General features: G+C 43.1%; 1 protein-coding gene across 1 annotated transcript in view; it reads left to right on the top strand.

Annotated features, from left to right (window-relative positions):
• TGFB2 (transforming growth factor beta 2) overlaps positions 1-17,801 on the top strand; it is a 74,290-nt gene that overhangs the window by 35,904 nt on the left and 20,585 nt on the right. The window contains exon 2 of the mRNA XM_073338869.2: positions 10,519-10,682. Within this exon, the coding sequence (XP_073194970.1) occupies positions 10,519-10,682 (164 nt within the window). The remainder of the gene's footprint in view (positions 1-10,518; positions 10,683-17,801) is intronic.

The raw sequence follows: 17,801 nt of genomic DNA, 5'->3' as shown, positions 1-17,801 counted from the left end.
AGCAGATGTTAGATGCACACATATATAACTCCCTTTCCAATCAATGGGATTTTTGTGCGTGGAAAGACTTTGTGATGGTGTGTATATATTTTAAGGTTTTATTCTCACTTTCCTCCTAGCCGTGAGTCGCAATCAGATCCCCCATGCTGTTTTGCAAATGGGTGACCCTGCAACACTTTGTTTAGGCTAAATTCAACAAGGTCTCTCTGTCTCCAAAAATAAGTGTGTTCTAATTTGTTCTGTGGCCTGTTTCTCTTTATGGGAGCCTCTTAGATCCCACATAATGTCATTGGCATGTGTCGTGCAATGCAGGAAGCATGGGTTAGTAAGAGCACACTGACATACAGGTAATTATTTTACAGCAGGCCTTCTTTTGAAAGGGAATAGTAGCTGTTGAAAAAACCCAGCTTTTGTTATCCACTGACATTAAATATGGTCACCCTTCTTTATAAAGGCCTTTTCCTCTCACCTCACCCATCAGCCATCCAGACTCTTTCACTATCGCTTTCTATTTTGGTAAAATTCTCCTGCAGCGGGTGGCAGTGTGTGTGGGCTGGAATGAAGCAGGCATGCGTAGTATCTCTTTCTCGAAACTATTTAGCTCTTGCTGTCTCTACTTTGACAGCACTTAGCGTTTGGTTTTGTTTTTTTAATAGTTCATTCATCTGCAGGAAAGGAAGAAGGAATGGGTGCCCATGATGTTGTACAGCATCCAGTGACAGATTAATGTTGGGTTTGTTAACGGCAAATAATAGGCAATATCAAGAGAAAGAGAGAGGCAAAGAAAGGATACACAGATGTTTTTTCATAACATTTTTGCCTTTTCATTTAGGCCATGCCCAGTGTGTTACTTTATAGCCCACTGTGTGGCTTTCTGATCACGCAGACACTTGTGTCCAACAATTGTTTGCACTTTTTTGTAGTTGGTCTGTTTATCACGTTTGACACCATTATCCTAGGCAACTAGCAGGGACTGGGAGAAAGTTTTTTGCTTTATGCCTTTTGGAGAAGGGAACCAGGGATTGGAGAAGATTTAGGTCAGATTTTCAGTAGGTCTCACCACCCACAATTGGGGCCAGATATTCAGGAGCATTCTGTTCCCATTTCAGCCGCAGAATACATGCCAGATTTTCAAAAGAGCATAGCACGTGCTGAGTGCTTTTGAAAATCAGGACACAAGTGTCACCGTAGCAACTACTGGTCACTATAGTCTTTGGAAAATCTGACCTTTATTTAGGTATGTCTGTGAGAGCTGAGCAACTTTGAAAATCTATCCCAAATTATGGGTGCTGAGCATCCAGAAAATCTCATCTTTCTCGTCTTGGCTTAAAGCACCAGAAGAAGTTAATCCATGTCTGTCAAAAATATGTTAGCATTAGTTTCACAGTTTGCAAATGGACCCTGGGTCTCTTTGCATCAGGGTGGGTTCCAAGCCTGAATTAACTCACTGTTTCATTGCAACTACAGTCTATCAGAAAGCAGAGGCTGTATGTGCCTGATAAAGGGATGATAATGTCAACTATATCTGAGGCCTTCGGCCATCACCAGACGCAGGTCATCTTTTCAGATAAACCAGGAGTGCACCTACGTGTCCCTGTAACTTTACTCTTTGGTGTTAAGTTTCATCATCCTCCCTCACATTTTGAGGGAGTGAAGTAGCTGATATCCTTTCTCCTGGTCTCCTCAGCTGCAGGGACTGGATGTGTTTTGGCAGAGTGGCTAACTGTTACTGCCATGTAGCCCAGAAGACGGACATACATTCGCTCTTGCTGTCTTGCACAGCAGCCCTTCTCCACTTGGTAGCACACAGTAAATGAAAGCAGGAGAGGGAAGAACCAGAACTGATTGTGTTCAGTAGAGTAGCCGGTTTGCAGCCGGTATTGGTGGTATGGGGTGGAATTGCACAGAGTAGCAGCATTAAGCTGCGGAGTCATGCTCTGCTAGCTCAGATTTGGGTAAAGAACTTGAAGGGTCTGCAGAGCAGCATGCGAGAGTGCTGCATAGGTGGTGGGGGTGTATAGCCATTTACTGCCTTGTTTGTTTGTTTTCCAGATTGAATTATGTTTTAAGTTGAGACTGCAAAGATTCGTAGCTTCATGGGAATGGGAGTGGAAGGGAGAACATGCACAATCAGAGGCAACACATGGCTGGGGAGGGGAGACAGGGTCATGTGACCCCCCCCCCCACCGCACATTTCTGCCAGGCCGGCTGCAGGGTCACTGCTGGGCAGATCTCCCAGTACTTGTTTGGGTCTCGCACTGGGACCTGTGGGCGATTTAACCAGGGCCATGGGGTGGCTGATGGGGACGCCCTTCTGGGGTGTATGTGTGGGGGCGGTGTCTTGGAAACCACAGCTGGAAGGAAACCACCCGGGCTCCAGGGGCTCACGGCACGGCCATTGCTGCCCCACTCCCGTGCTTGGATTTCCTGTTGACTCAGAGCCTGCCTTGCTCAGTCAGGTGGTGCTGCTGGGCCCTTGCCCTGCACGGCAGCTGGTGGAACTGAGCCAGTCAAGTGACCGCAGAGGCAAGCTGTGCTGCAAGCTTCACCCTGCGGGGAGAGGCTGGAGCAACAGCTGGGCGCTGCAGGGACGGGCTGCTGCTTTCCGGGAGGGGAGACTGAGGGTAAGGGGGAGGCCTGCCTGGGTGTGTGACTTGACCGGATTAGGGGAGGGGGGCAGGGGAACCTTTAAATTGTGTCCTCCCACTATCAACAGTTATGCATCATCTCTGTTAGAAAATTACATCTTTTTCTAACTGTGGCCAACTTTCCAAGCAGATAAACATATTATTTTCTTATTGTATTGTAGATTTTTACAGAGGAACAGCAGTTCAACAGTGGAACATTAAGCACAAAGTTGGATAATTATCATCTTGTACATCCATGCCCTCCTAGAACTGTATGGCTGTAGTTGGCTGTGCACTGCGTGGCTATGTGGAGCTTCATAGGCACAGCATGGACAGAACTCGCCTCTTCCTGCTGTAATACTTGTATAATTTCAGCATAGACGATAGTCTATTAGCTATCAGCTGAACAGGGCCTGTGATGTACATTGAGTCCTGATAGGCAGTTCGTGAAAATATAAAGAGAAAATTACACAGATAGATTCCCTTCTGGGTATGCATTGACCATAATGACTCTTGAAAGTTCATGAGCTAATATGGAAAGAAGTTAATTAAGTAAAGAGACCTCATCAGCATTGGTTTGTGTAAATACAACTGATGGGGAAAAGCCAGCTTTTTGGGTAACTAGAGTAGGAGTCCTGTCTCGGGCTAGGGTTTGGGGTTTGTTTTTTTTTCATAGCAAGGATTTGGACTTGACAATCCATGTTCTTCATGGTGGCATATTGGTTTTTTACCATTCTGCTGTGTTGACAATTCTAGCAGCCAGTATCTGTGGTACAGCAACTGATTTGATTTCTGTTGTCATCAATCCTCACTTCTCCCACAGTTTCAGAAGAGTAGTCAGCAGTTGGGTCCCAAACGTATTCTTTTTCTTACTGCCCTTATGCTAAGGAAATATCGCTTACTTTCTTTTTGTGTCTCACTGTCTATCCAAATATATTATGTCCATTGCCATGATATGTAGATACCAAACACACAAATTCAAAGAAGTACCAGGGGTATGAGATTGTGAACCTTGTACTCCACTTCCTTTCCCTCCCCTCTGCCCACTGTGATTAGGATTTATTATTAGGTATTATTCTGTGGAATAGATCAAGCTACCTACCATTTTGCTTTGGCCCTCCAGAACAGATTTTAAAAGATGTTTAGGCATTGCTGCACTCGGCATTGCAACTTCTAACTGACATAGGAGCCTTAAAAAGTCTCATTTTCAAAAGGCATTTAGGCACTTAGGAACCAAATCCCATTGACAATCAATGATATTTAGGCTTGTGAGTGCCTACATCCCTTTTGAAAATGAGACTTAGATTCCTAAATAAGTGATGGATTGCACTGTGGAGTGCAGCAATACTTAAACGCCTTTACAAATCTGGGCCTCCCTCAATAACAGAAGCTACAAATAGATATGTCTTGCATTATGCTCTGAAAGAGGGAAGACATAAATGTATCCTGATCTGTAGTGGAAGGGAATTCCATTGCCAGGAGCCCTCAGCTGAAGATTCCCTGCTGTACACTCCCAAGAATGTCACCCTTTGCTCCATCAGTGTCCCTGTTGGATGTTAGTTTTAGCAGGGGACTGTGGATAGAGAAGTGGTAGCTGAAGGAGTCAGGTAATAACCCATTGACAACTTGGAAGATTAAAAATTGGGATGTTAAAGCAGATCCAGATAGGGAGCCAGAGCAGAGCTGACTTTCTGACTTTGTGGCATCACTGCAGGAAGTTGGGAATTATATCTCAGTAGATATCTGCATCGAACTCCACATTGCAGCCACAGTATGATCCATCTAGGTCCAAGGCGTTGGAATAGCAGATGGATGTCTTCAGAAGTCTTTATCACAGAGGGAAAAGCTTACCTTGGGGTGTACATCTGAGCTGTCCATTTGGGCCTCTGAATACTTGAATGTTGGACCCCTGAAAACGTGAATGAAGGCCATAGGCATGATTTGGCTCATCTGTGTATAGGCAACTGATTGCATTCGGGAGACTCTGCTTCCCGCAGAATTCTACAGTCATGTTGGAGTCACAAGGGGTGAGCAGAATAATTAGCCGTGAGGTTTTGGAATCCAGATGTGTTAGACAACTGTCTCATTCCTTGGAGGGCTTTTCACTGGAAGAGGGCGCCTGACAGCAAGGATAGGATCCTGCTGGAAAGATATTCAGTGATAGCTTACAAGTTGCCTTTCCCTCCACCTCCCAGTACATACAGCTTCAGTTGTCACATGCCATTGTTGTTAAGGGGGGGGGGGGGGCTGCTGCTCTGGACAAGAATCCATATGTAGGGCCAAGAATGAAATCTAAACAGGAGGTGGAAGAAACAATGTCATGTTATGCAAAAGTGACTGCTGCCTTTTTTTTTTAAAGTAGGCTATTGCTGTCAGTGAGTTGCAATCTAAACAGCCTAAATGGTTCTAATAGTCAGAGGGTTTGGGATCTCTGCCAGAGCATAGAAAGCATAACAACTGCATTTAATAACAATCAAACTCCTCTTATAAATATTTGCATATGCTTCTTCAAAGCCTACTACATGGCCATTCATATAATTCAGTTAAGAAGAATAAAAAGGAGAGACAGAGGGGGGGAAAAAGGGGACACCATGTTTTGTAACTGTCATAATGAAGAACGGGCAGAGCACCAGAAAGAAGAAGACAGGAGGGGAAAATAAAAAGCAAAGAAAACCCTCCAAAGTTTAATAAACACAAAAGGGAATAAAAATAAATCTTTGAAGCATTTATTACCAGCCCTTGATGGAAGGATTAGATTGAAGCTCTCAGCCTTTCCAGTGTGGGTGGATGTGTGAAGTCAGTCCTTATGGTTTCTACCAATGAGAAAAGAAAAGTTGTTTACATTTCCTAACAACAGGAAACATATTGAATTAGTTCCACTCATTTGTGATGCTCTTTCAAAGAATATTTAAGGCTTCTGCTCTCTAACAATGAAACTGTGCTTGGAAACTAAACGGGACAGACTCATCCCTGGTGTAAATGCATTGAAATTCTTGGGCCAGAGTCAAAGGGGAGTTGAAGGGAGTCCAACTGTGCCTAATTTGACACAATTTGTATGCTAAGGAGGGGTCAGAAGAAGGTACAAATTACAGCATTTTAGAGTCACTTGGGGCCAAATCCAACGTTTTTTAAAGTCAATGTGAGTCTTTCTACTATCTTAAAGACGGCTACAATACACAGACTTAATGATGATACAATAGGATGGATAGATTTCTGAAGCCCCAATTCTGCAGTTATTTGTAAAGATTTTGTAAGTTAAGTAACCCGTCCTCAGTTATTTTCAAATCGTTGATATCCCCACACCTTTTGTGTAATGGAGATTGAATTAGATTTTATTTGGCAATGGAAAAATGTTTAAATAAATAGATAAAAATATTGATTTTGTTTGATCAGAAAAAATATATTGTGGAGGTGTGTCAAAGAAATTACTGGCAGATCCTTCAAGAATGCATTCATGGATTAATAATAGTCTGTATCTAAAACAAAAAACAGAAAAGGGAGAAGGAAGTATAATTTCTATAAACAACATTGAGCAACCTGGAGGATACCCTTGCTAGATCTTGTTCAGTAGAAATAGAGGAAGACATATGTGGACATACAGTAGAACTTAATTTAATTCTGACACAGAGGGATGAATAGAATCTTATGTACCTCAAATAAAAGCATATGAACAGGATGTGTGTGTTTGTGTATTTGTGTGCATTTGCCTGTGTGTATGGGAGGAGTAGCCCTTTCCTAACTTGGTTTATCCACAGGGAATAAAACTGTAGGCCAATACCTCAAATAATTGACAAGGAAGTACAATTTACAATTAATCCTAAAGAATCAATCATATATTTAGGCATTATTAGGCAAAATTATATTCCTCCCATGATGTGAAATCTGAGGGTTCTATTAAATATTTTCTTTTCCTAGTAGGACAAGATTTGAACAAGGGACAGGTAGTAATCTTGGAGTTCCCTATAAGAGAAAAAGAAATCAAGAAACCTATTTCTGCTCTAAATGGGCATATACCCCCCCCCCCGGTTCAGACACCTTTCTGATAGAAAGAAAAGGAGTACTTGTGGCACCTTAGAGACTAACAAATTTATTTGAGCATAAGCTTTTGTGAGCTACAGCTCACTTATCGGAACCTGTAGCTCACGAAAGCTTATGCTCAAATAAATTTGTTAGTCTCTAAGGTGCCACAAGTACTCCTTTTCTTTTTGCAGATACAGACTAACACGGCTGCTACTCTGAAACCTTTCTGATAGAATTTCTCAAAAGTATTGAGACTAAATTTTGTTTGATATTTAAAGGGAAGCTTTTAGAAGAAGGCAGTTCCCTAGTACTTTGAGAGAGGCCCACATAGGGTGACCAAATAGCAAATGTGAAATATCAGGATGGGAGTGAGGGATAATAGGTGCCTATATAAGAAAAAGTCCCAAATATCAGGACTGTTCCTATAAAATCGGGTCACCCTAGGCCCATGACCATTGTATTACTCAAGATAAGGACTTCCTGTTAGCGAGGCTTTATAGACCAAATTCTCCTTGAATTCCGATGGTAAGATTATAGCAGACATTTTAGCCAGCAGGGTGGCAAGGTTGTTGCCCAGCATAGTAATCATTTGGGGTTTGTTTTAGGATTTGGTATATTTGCTAATTTGAGAAGATTTTTTAATTGATGGGATCAGTAAGAAAGACTGGTAAGTCAATGCACTAGCTGTGAGAGAGGCATTTGACCACGTTGAGTGGAACTTTATTTTGGGAATCCCTTTTATGTGGGCTTTGGTATGTATTCTGAGAATTGGTTATCTACTATGTATAGAGAAGCCAAACTATGGTCTAGATCAGTTCTTTGTCATCTGAAGTTTTCCTCTTATTAAGAATTACTTTTTAAGATTATCCATTTTCCAGGTTTTAATGAGATTTTGAGCCATATATCTAGAGGAGCTGCCCTTGTAAAGGGCATAAGGACAGTAGAAATATATGATTTCACTCTTTGCTGATGGTGCCCTTCTCTTTACTGCATTGGTACTTGCCTTGTATTTGTTCTTTACCGTATTCAAATCCAGAATGCATAAAATAGATGCAATGAACAGTGACAGGTGTACTAAACATAAATGTGAGGCTGGTGCCTTTTTGAAAATTATCTAGAACTGTGGGGTTGTTCAAAAGTTCAGATAGCTGTGGAAAAATACCTTAAAGACATTGTAAACATGCAACATGTTCTTTGTTTGTGGGTTTCCATTATTAATGATCTGTCCCAATCATCCTCTACAACTAGTGGCTTAGAAATAGACTCAAACTTATTGGAGTTGCCTTTGCTACAGCTAGGAATTGTATAATGCATCACAGAAGAAAGAACTCCATTCCATCAGTATGAGAATGGATTAATGCCCGCGAGTCAGTATACTACAGAAAAGGGTTTGAGCAAGAGTCTTCTCCAGGACGTTTGAGAAAGCTCGAGAGTCACACTTGGGTTTTTAACTGTCCAGAGGCCCAATCCTATAATGTGCCATGTGCCAACTGCTTCCACTTCATGACAAGTGTATTGAGGTGGGGAGAATGTTGTGTTTTAAAGATGGTGGCCCAAATTTTCTGCTGGCATAACCTTGATGAAGCGCATGGAGTTACATGGACAGAGGATTTGGCCCACTTTGTCAATTTGTAATGCTTTCCCCACCACCACCATTATGTGTTTTTCATCTTTATTTCTCTTCTATACAGTTTTCAATTTAAAAAAATGTAAAAGAAAAGTTAGACTTCCCCTTAGCTTTAGTGGGAGTTGTATGAGGCCCCTAGATTCACTTGGACTCATCTCTGAATTTGGCTCACTGTACCCACTCTGCAATTGGAGGACCTCTTGCCAAACAGCAGGATGTGGAGAATGTCACACTTGCAGTGCGTTTTCAGCAACACTACTACTCCTGTGCCAAAAAATTAAAAATTCTGCACCAAAAAAATAAATATTCTGCACACAGTATTTTAAAATTATGCAAATGTTCTTTGTCAAATAAATGTAGAGGCTCCAGCATGGCTTTAGAGAGCACAGGCTAGTGGCTGCACAGAGGTGGGAGATCACTGTGCAGCTCCCCACTGGGACATGGACTTAACAGTGAGGCTGCACCCAACCCTGACACAGCACAAGGATCGGGCCTGCCCCAGAAACACTCCAGGGCCCTGCCTCTCCATGCCAGGTGTGGGCAGGCAGGCTCAGCAAGCCAGGATTCAAGTGTGGAGGGGCTTAGTGTGGGGGATCCAGGTGTGGGTTGAGAGGGTTCTGTGTGAGGCAGTCTGGGTGTAGGCAGCTCAGTGGGGGATCTGAGTGTGTGTGGGGAGTCTAGATGCACAGGGGCTTGGGGCAGGGAGGGGGAAAGTTCTAGGTGCAGCAGTAATGGAACTCTGCAGGGGGTCCAGGTGAAGATGGTTGGGGACCAGCAGGGGGAGGGTCTGGGTGTAGGGGGGACTGAACTTGGCAGGGGTGTCTGTGTATGAGGGGCTCAATGGGGGGGTCCAGATGCTGGGGGAGTGGGGCTCATGGGTGGGGGTGAGGCTCAGTGGAAGGGTGTGGGTATGAGGGGGTCTGGATGCAAGGGGTTTGGGTGGATGGGAGAGCAGCTCCCTGTACAGGGATCCCTCCCCCTGTAGCTGAGGAGCGATGGGTGCAGGAAGTGGGGTGCGGGGGGCAGTTTGCAGAGCTTCCTGCAGTTGGGGGAGAAATCTGGGGGTGGGTCTGACTCAGCCCCAGATGCCGTGCAGGGGAAGAGGAAGTCTCGTCCTTCCAGCCCAGCCGGGACTAGCAGCTGAGCCTGGTGCAGGATAGAAGCCACCAGCCGGGTCTTCCCCAGTCCTTCCCCTTGCCCCACAGTGATCTACCTTTCTGGTGGCTGCCCTGAGCACCTGAAACATACTGCTGGGAGGGTTGCAACACTGCTTTTGTGGCTTCCCTTTGCTTCCCTGTCAGAAAGTCATTTTTCTGCGGGGAAGCAAAGAAATCTGTGGGGGACATAAATTCTGCACACATGCAGTGGTGCAGAATTCCCCCAGGAGTAGCACTATACATGGTTTGTTGTTTGTGCTCGTGGACATAATTAGGTAGAACAGCTTATGAGGATCACTGAACCCATTATGTTACATGGCATTGGGTGTAAGTGCTTGCCATGTTAACATCAGATAAGCTTTAGGAGCGGAAGCCTTTTGAAATTTAAACTGATGATTTTTGTAACGCTGTCTTTTAAGATTTTGGTTCAGCTTTTCCAAATGTTAAAATAGTGCCTGTGCTTTTGCCTGATCCTCTTCAGTGCACAGCAGTTCATTTTAATATACATGATCATGTATTGTTTATAGTTGGTCACTGGATATGTAGTTCTCTGTTTTGTACATGCTTGTCTATTCCCTTTCCCTTCTAATTATTTTTTTGCACTTTAATACAATCAAAATATTTAAAACAGAAAACACATTGTACAGGGCTGGGCATTTTTACTGTCGGCTTTGAAATAATGAAACCTACACGGGGCAAAGTGCTTGCCATTAAGTTCTGTTTTCTTGGAAAATACAATTAAGCCTATGCAAGTCTGAAGTCATTCTCCAGATATCAACTGTCATGAACTTGCTCCAATTTATAAGCATCCAGGATTTTCCACTGTTACTTTCAAAGAACAGGGTTAAATGCATGCCCTGAAATAGAGTTTGAAATGGTTTGTTAATCGCTATTAATCTGCTATTCCCCTAGTTAAACACATGTGTTTATTTTTCTGGTTAAATTGTTAATGATATTAAATTGGCCGTTGGAAACTGAATCATGCTGCACACATTTCCCTTACTGTTTCTTGAAGCTATCTTATGTTGCGGTCTTTGAAAGAACAATGTATTTTATCGTTTTAAAAGATTACACTAACTTCTTGCAGATGCCATCCCACCAAACTATTACAGCCTTTACTACAGAATCGTAAGATTTGACGTCTCAGCGATGGAGAAAAATGCTTCCAACTTGGTGAAGGCAGAGTTTAGAGTTTTTCGTTTGCAGAATTCAAAGGCACGGGTATCTGAACAACGAATAGAACTGTATCAGGTAAAGCTCTGACTGTTACTGTGGATGATTGTACTAAGTCCTTATGATAACATTCCATGAGCCTGATTCTCTGCTGTCTTATTTTGGTTCACCCTCAAGTGACTCCATTGATTTCAGTGGAGTGACTCCCAGTTTACACTTATGTAAGCAAGGAGAGAATCAGGCTTCATGTGTTCAAAATCTTAAACTGAAAAACTAATTTCAAGTGTCTTCACAGTTCAGGCTAGTAAATTAATAAATGATAATAATACTTTGCACTTCTACATCTCCTTTCATTGCAAAATCTCAAAGTCCTCTACAAATACTAATTCACGAATTAGGTCTTACAGCACCTTTCTGAAGTAAACAAAATTTATTATCCCCAATTAAACAGATGGAACAAAATGAGACAGAAAGAGGTAAGACCCAATTTTCAAAAGCATCCCCAAATTTAGGTAGCTAGCAACTTCAGTTGAAGACAGGGGGAGCTGTAATGTGCTCAGCACCTTTGCAAATTAGACCTCAGATGTCTAAAGTTGGGAATGCAACATTGGAGGGTGCTTATGAAACTTGACCCTGCATGACCTGCCCCAAATAACACACTGAGTCAGTGGCAAGAGCAAGGAACAGAATCCAGGATCCTAATTCTCCATCTCTTGATCTAATCACTAGTTTACATGTGAGAAATGGGGCTGTTGTTATCAGGCCTAATCTCCAGCTGAACTGGATCAGAGCCTGTTTACTCTTCCTTACCAAAAGTCGTTATAGCATTTCAAAGCAAGATTACAATTTCAGGCTTTATTCGTGGTACTCGGGTGGTTTCTATAGGACAGCCACATAGATCAAAGGGAAAGGAGGAAGCAGAGACAGAGAGTTACATGCTCTCGCCTCTCTTCCATAGGTCCTGGTGAGATTTGTTTATATTTTAATAAAATGGTTTTTTGTTGGTTACTCTGAAAGTTCAGCAGGCACTTCAGCTAATGTGGTATGGTGACTTATGAGCTCAGCTCCCAGGAGTTCTCACCAAAGGAGTATGTTGGTTATCATATGGGTATTACAGGAACCACATGACACTAGTGTAGCAGTGCTTCTCTGCTAGGCATTCTGCCTTGGATCAAACCTGTTAAACCCCAGTAAAGTCCACAGGAGAGACTCTGGGCAGTACCATTGACTTCAGTGAGACTGCTTGTGGAGTAAAGTACAGCTCAGTGGCATAGGGGTATTACCATTTGCTTTAAGAGTTTGTGCTGCTTTCTTGAAATTGGAGCTCTGCTGCCATCATCCCTGAGAAGCTGCCATGAGAGTATGCACTGCAGTCATCATTTAGGCCAGGGATATGTGGAATTCTGTTTCAGGTGCCCAGCTCACAAAGCAAAGGGTCTCAGAATCCTCTTAGAAATCAGCAGCAGGAGTGCCGGAGTTCAGAACTGCAGCTGGTTGTAGACTGGAACCTAGCTTTATTTGATAGCCGTGATGGAGTGGAAGATAAGTTCAAATATATGATATGATTTTGAAGTTTCAGTAACATGCATTAAAAGAAAAAATTAAAGTGAGTCTTTGATGAAGAGTCTTTGACCGAAACCCTCTATTTATAAACAAGATAGATAGATCATAGGGGAGTGACGTTGCAAGCTCGCTATGCTACCACACCAATGTGCATCTCCCTACCTGAGGGTAATTCAGTCTGTGTACTCACCTGGTCTCCCTACTGAGACTTCCTCTAAGGGCCCAACTCCTCAATGGTATTTAGGCACCTGGCTCCCATCAACAGGAGTTACTGTCACAGTGCTTCTGTGGTAGCTAATCAGCATCCTAAAAGGTGTGTATTTGAGGCAGCCTGAGTTAAAAACCCATTGAATTTCTTCATTTGGGCAGTGAGGGACAGGAGGGTTAAAAAAGTGCCTTTTCTTAACTGAGTACCTGACTGGTAATGAGGGCCAGCTGAAGCTCATTATTGGGGGTTTGGGCTTGAATTGAGCAAGCTTGTGCCCTAGGTAAAGTATAGACACCTGGGAAAAGGCACGTACTTTGGCCTTATATATACAGTTATTGGTGAGGGCTGCCTACTTTTTTTGTTTTGGGCAGGGGGTAATGAGGGAAGGTTTTATATCAGCAGTAAATTTAGATGGGAGTGCAATCAAATCAGACTTCCCCAAAGAAACAGAAGGCTAAAGCCAGCTAGCTGTGTGTGTTCTTGTATGAGAAGAATAGGTTGTGCTTATTATTTTGCTCTTACTTACTGATTAAAGACACCAAGCCTGGGACTATAATACAGTTTTAGGTCCCCAGTGTGATAAACTGAAATTGCAACATTTCCTCTGCAGCACACCTATTGGAGTGATGCGTTCGTATGGCCACCTGTCCACTGAGTACTGAAGTGAGACACTCTGATTCACTTCTTAAAGGCTCCTGAAACTCTGGGACATTCTTATCGCCAGTTCCCTCCTCTTGTGGTTTTTATTTTCCTTTTCACTGCGGCCTAGTTACCAATCTTACATCCTTATATACAGCTCTCAGTAAAAGGGTTGACCCCAATCATTCAGCCAGCTCTGTAATGGCAAATCTGTGCTATAAGGTACCTTCACTAGTGGCTCTGCCTACATGAGGCCCACCATCTCTAAGTATTGCTAAATTCTCTTTCTGACCACTCCAAGACCTGCAGGCCCAATAGGAGGCAGCAAAAGAAGGGGAACTTGGTAGGGTCTTCAGAAGACCAGTTCTTTGAAGTGCCTCAGTTGGCTCAAAGATGAATTGTTGTCCAACATGGAGAGTTGGAACTGGAGAGGAAGGGAAAATCAAGGGGTGGGGGGAAAAGGGGATAAAAAAAAAAAGACAGATGTCTTGTGAATGGAGGAGAGCTTGAATAGAACCTGCATATGGGAGGTAAAGCAGGGAGTGCTGAGGCAGGTTCTTAAGTCTTCTGGTTTGATAGAGGCAGGAAAGAGAGAGGAATAATAAAAGAAAGTTACCGTCTGCAGAGACATTCACAGCCAGCCCCTGTCACTGCTTCTAGTACACAGTCCCATGCATGGACAGCGAGTCTCACACAAGAGCAGCAGGGCTGCTAGTAGAGTCAGCCTGCACATCCCATATTCCCCTTTCATGCATAAATACAACCCTCACTTCCTGCTTTGCTGTGGGATATGTGGAGGGACAGCTTGTGCTAGGCCTGCCAGCACTAGTGAGCCTGGAAGGGACAATGTGGCGTTGCATACCACATGGGGGATATATAATTTGATTGTTAGCTTCCCACTCCCACTGAGTTCAGGGGTGGGGATTTGCATTGTGTGTCAGAGTTGCATTGCATTAATGAGATCCTATTCATTAGTTTTAAAAAGTACTTCCACGCCCACCACTTTCAAGGAATGAGAGTGCATGGGAGTCCCCTACCTACCTCTTTGGAGCTGAATTCAGGGGGGTTGGGAGGGGCTGGAGCCACTTCAAGGGGAAGGAGGTGTTCCCCAGTATGGTATGTGCAAGGATGACATGAGGGGTGGAGAGCTCCATGGAAACAAAGAGACCTGGTTAACTTTGCCATGTAGCAGATTTCACCTCATAGTCAGAGAGGCTATGATTTGAGCGTGTGCACCGGGGCTGGGACCAGTTGGTGTTCTTTCTGACCTGGTTAGACAGAAGTGAATGGAGCATGCATGGAAGGACTGGGTCCTAGTATTTGGAGTTAGTGTCATAGTCTTACCTTGGGAACAGTTGCAGTCAAAAATATAAAGGTGGGAAAGATTAAAACTAGGAAAGTAGCATGTGACAGCTATCACAAAGATAAACTTTCCTTGCCTTCTCCCGCTAGTTCTCCAGGTACCTGGGTCCCTCACCTTACAGAACCACCCCTTCAAGCTGAAAAAGATAGAAGGCAGCATCTTTGCTTCCCTAAGATCTTCTATTGACAGTACTCACCCATTCCTTTGAGGCCTCATCAGAAAATGAGTGCACTGCTTTTTGCTAAGGCCCAATAAAGGCACTAACTTCAGGACTCTATTAAGGCAATCAAGGACCTAGATGCACCAAAACACAAATCACCCAGGTCTTCAGCCCTCTATTTGATGTAATGGTGCCAGTGTCTTCTTTCCCAGAGAGGTGGGGTAGTGGCATGGAGCCCCATTCTTACTCCAGCAGCAGTAACAAGGGCCTTTCTTCCCTTAAGGGGACCCTTCTGCCACCCCTTCCCCACCCCCAGAGAGGCAGGGTTGGCAGCAAGGAGGCCTCCTTATATTTACTCCAGTAGCCAGAGTATGCTGTTTGAGAGGTTGGCCCAGGCCTTCTACAATCCTCTCCTCCTGTCACATAATAGATCTCAGAGTTAACACCCATTGAGATGCACAGGGAATTTACACTTCTCAAAGCTATTGTTTCTGTCTCCCTGTGGACTCAGGCGGACATGACTGCATTGGTTACATCAGGGGCATATATTCAAGATTTTCTTTACAGCCACAATGGCTAAAAACTTAAAATGAAAGTTTATTTTTGAGGTAATGACATGACTCCACAAGCTGGTCCAAGACATGCACTTATAGTAACTCTGATTGACTTTGTTTCCCCATCTGTCAAAGGGGAATAATAACACTTACTTACCGCACAGTGGCATTCTGAGGATCAGTGAAAAGCCCTGTGCAGATATGACGTGCTATACAGGTGCTAACTATTTCATCCTTGTCATCAAAGGAAGGCTCTCTCTCAGGAGCAGGAACCAAATTTCTTCTGTATTACACAGATGCTACTATCTTTGCAAGCCTGTAACAGGTGGATGGACCCACAGATATTTAAACTTGTCAAAAGAGCTATAATTTCTGTCCCTTTTCCTCCCTGAACCCTCCCTTTAATCAGTTCACAGTGGCTGCTGAACATCAGCACTCTGGAGAGTGGGAAGCTGGAAAGAAATAAAACAGCACAGCCACAAACACCAGAGAATGATCTTTCCTGCTCCCTCCCTAACCATCAACTCGAGAGCATTCACGCGATGCACTTTTGGATGTACATGAAGACTTTAGAGAATATTAGGAGGCTAAAGTACTTTTGGAGGAGGAATAAGATTAAATAAACAAGTCCTAGCATTCTCCAGTGGCCCTTGCTATGTTTTTAAAGATTTATGCCAAATGCCGGCTTTATTAGAAGTTGATCAGATAAAGCTCGGATGTTATGGGAATGTCTTTGTTCATCAGTGCTCTTGTCTGCTTTGAAGACTTCAGCACATCTTTCTTTTATTAAGGTGCTTCTCTATTTATGAATAAAGCCTGTGCACTCTTCTGAAAAGGCCCAACTTTTATGAATAAGCATTCCAAAAATAAATAGGTATCTTAGCAAAGCTGGAGAAGTGAAAAGCGCAGCAGGGCAGACTCTATCCACTCTAGTTGTTCTGAGAGGCATTGTTTTTAAGGTAGCTTTATTAGGTACAGACTGTCAAACAATAACATGTTAAAATGACTTCCCGTGGAACCGGCGCCATGTTTTGGTAACACATCATAAAGCATCGGGAAGCATGCAGTTGAAACGCTGGTCTTACTGTGGCTGCTATCTAAGGCTGCTATATATATGGGTACCTGATAGGCTGGTAGAAGAGAGGAATGCACCACATGAAACATTAGAGGAAGAAATAGTCAAGCTGAAATAAGCACACAGCACCAGGGTAGAGCCCAAGGGGGACATCAGGTTACAATGAAGAATTTGAAGAAACTGGGAGCAGCATTTTACCCTTTGTGTCTCAGGGCCCAATCCAAGACTCCAGTGGCATTGGATAAGCCCCTAAAAGCTGAACAGTAGAGTCTACACTTCAGACAAAGTTACCTAAAATATTTTAAGGGCCCCCTTTTGAGGTATAGAATGATGAGGCCATGGAATGTATCACCCCATTATAAGTCAGATTTAAATGTAAGCCACAGCCAGTGTTCCAAATACCACACTTACAATTCAGACAGTGGTTTGTCTTGTTTTCAGTTAGGGAGTACAGTTAGAACGAGATACTAAAAGCTTGGGCCAAGTTACACTCACGTAAATTTGAAGTAATTACATTTACTTCAGTGGAGCAACCCCAGATTAACCCTACTGTAATTGAGAACAGAACTGGGGGGCCTCATTTCTCTTTTGAATGAGAATTCCAATTGATTCAATGGGCTTGCTAAAGTAATGCTTTTTTCATGCTATGGGAAATGCTGGTCAGAGAAACTGGATTTGGGAATCTGAAGCAGGACAACCTATCTGTATTATAAACCTCACCTGAGGCATTTGACTTCACTTGGCTGGTTTTGCGATGGACTGTATATAAAGCAGCTTATTTTGATAGTTATCACAATTTATGTGATATTTTCCAGAAATTATACTTGTGCAATCTGATATTTAGCCTTCACTATAAATACACTGTATGCTGTGAAACTGTAAACTTTGTAGAATATGTAGGCATAACGGTTTTGTTCCCTGCAAAAGGAAAAAATGAATTGGTGAGGCGTGGCGGGTCAGTATAAAGTGTATGTCAGGGTCTATTTCTGCCTAACTGTTTTCTGTTTGTACTATAATTCCCTTTTGTTCCAAATACAACTTGTCGTGCGAAGCCTAGCACACACCAGTCCTTATATAGAGTACCTCTGGCTAATAATGCATATCAGTTGATTAGGCAGAGTCTAATTTTTTAAAAACTTTATATATTGTGCTTTTGGAAACTTGCTTCACCGACTGAAGTGCCGCTGTCTCCTGGCTGGATTGCAGCAACTGTTGGGGACAGGGTCTGGGAACCAATCTGTATCCTATTAGAAATTCACACAGGTGAATACATATTCACAGCTATACTTCATTGCACATGGAAATGTAGACCATTGACTGACAGAGATTATTTACAGTTAGTGGCAAGTATACCTTATTAAAGCAAAAGAGTGTCAGAGCAACTGAATACAGGGGTGCAGTATAGTATTTAGTATTTATAGCATATAGCAGTTAATACCCTGTAGGATACAGGGTTGGGCTGGGTTCCTACCCCCAAACTAGCAGGAGCTGGGGGTGTGGTGGTGGGAGAAGCTTCAGCTTCCATTTTGGGCAGAATTTCAGGAGTGATAAAGAACCTTGAGCTGTTGAAAGTCATCCTTTTGGCTGATTAAGGAGCAGAGATGACTGAGTTAGAAAGACAGTTTAATAAATCCT

Source organism: Lepidochelys kempii, chromosome 3 (genome assembly GCF_965140285.1).
Source record: "Lepidochelys kempii isolate rLepKem1 chromosome 3, rLepKem1.hap1, whole genome shotgun sequence".
Taxonomy (NCBI): domain Eukaryota; kingdom Metazoa; phylum Chordata; order Testudines; family Cheloniidae; genus Lepidochelys; species Lepidochelys kempii.
The sequence above is the reverse complement of the archived record's forward strand: the minus strand, read 5'-3'. Positions and strand labels throughout refer to the sequence as shown.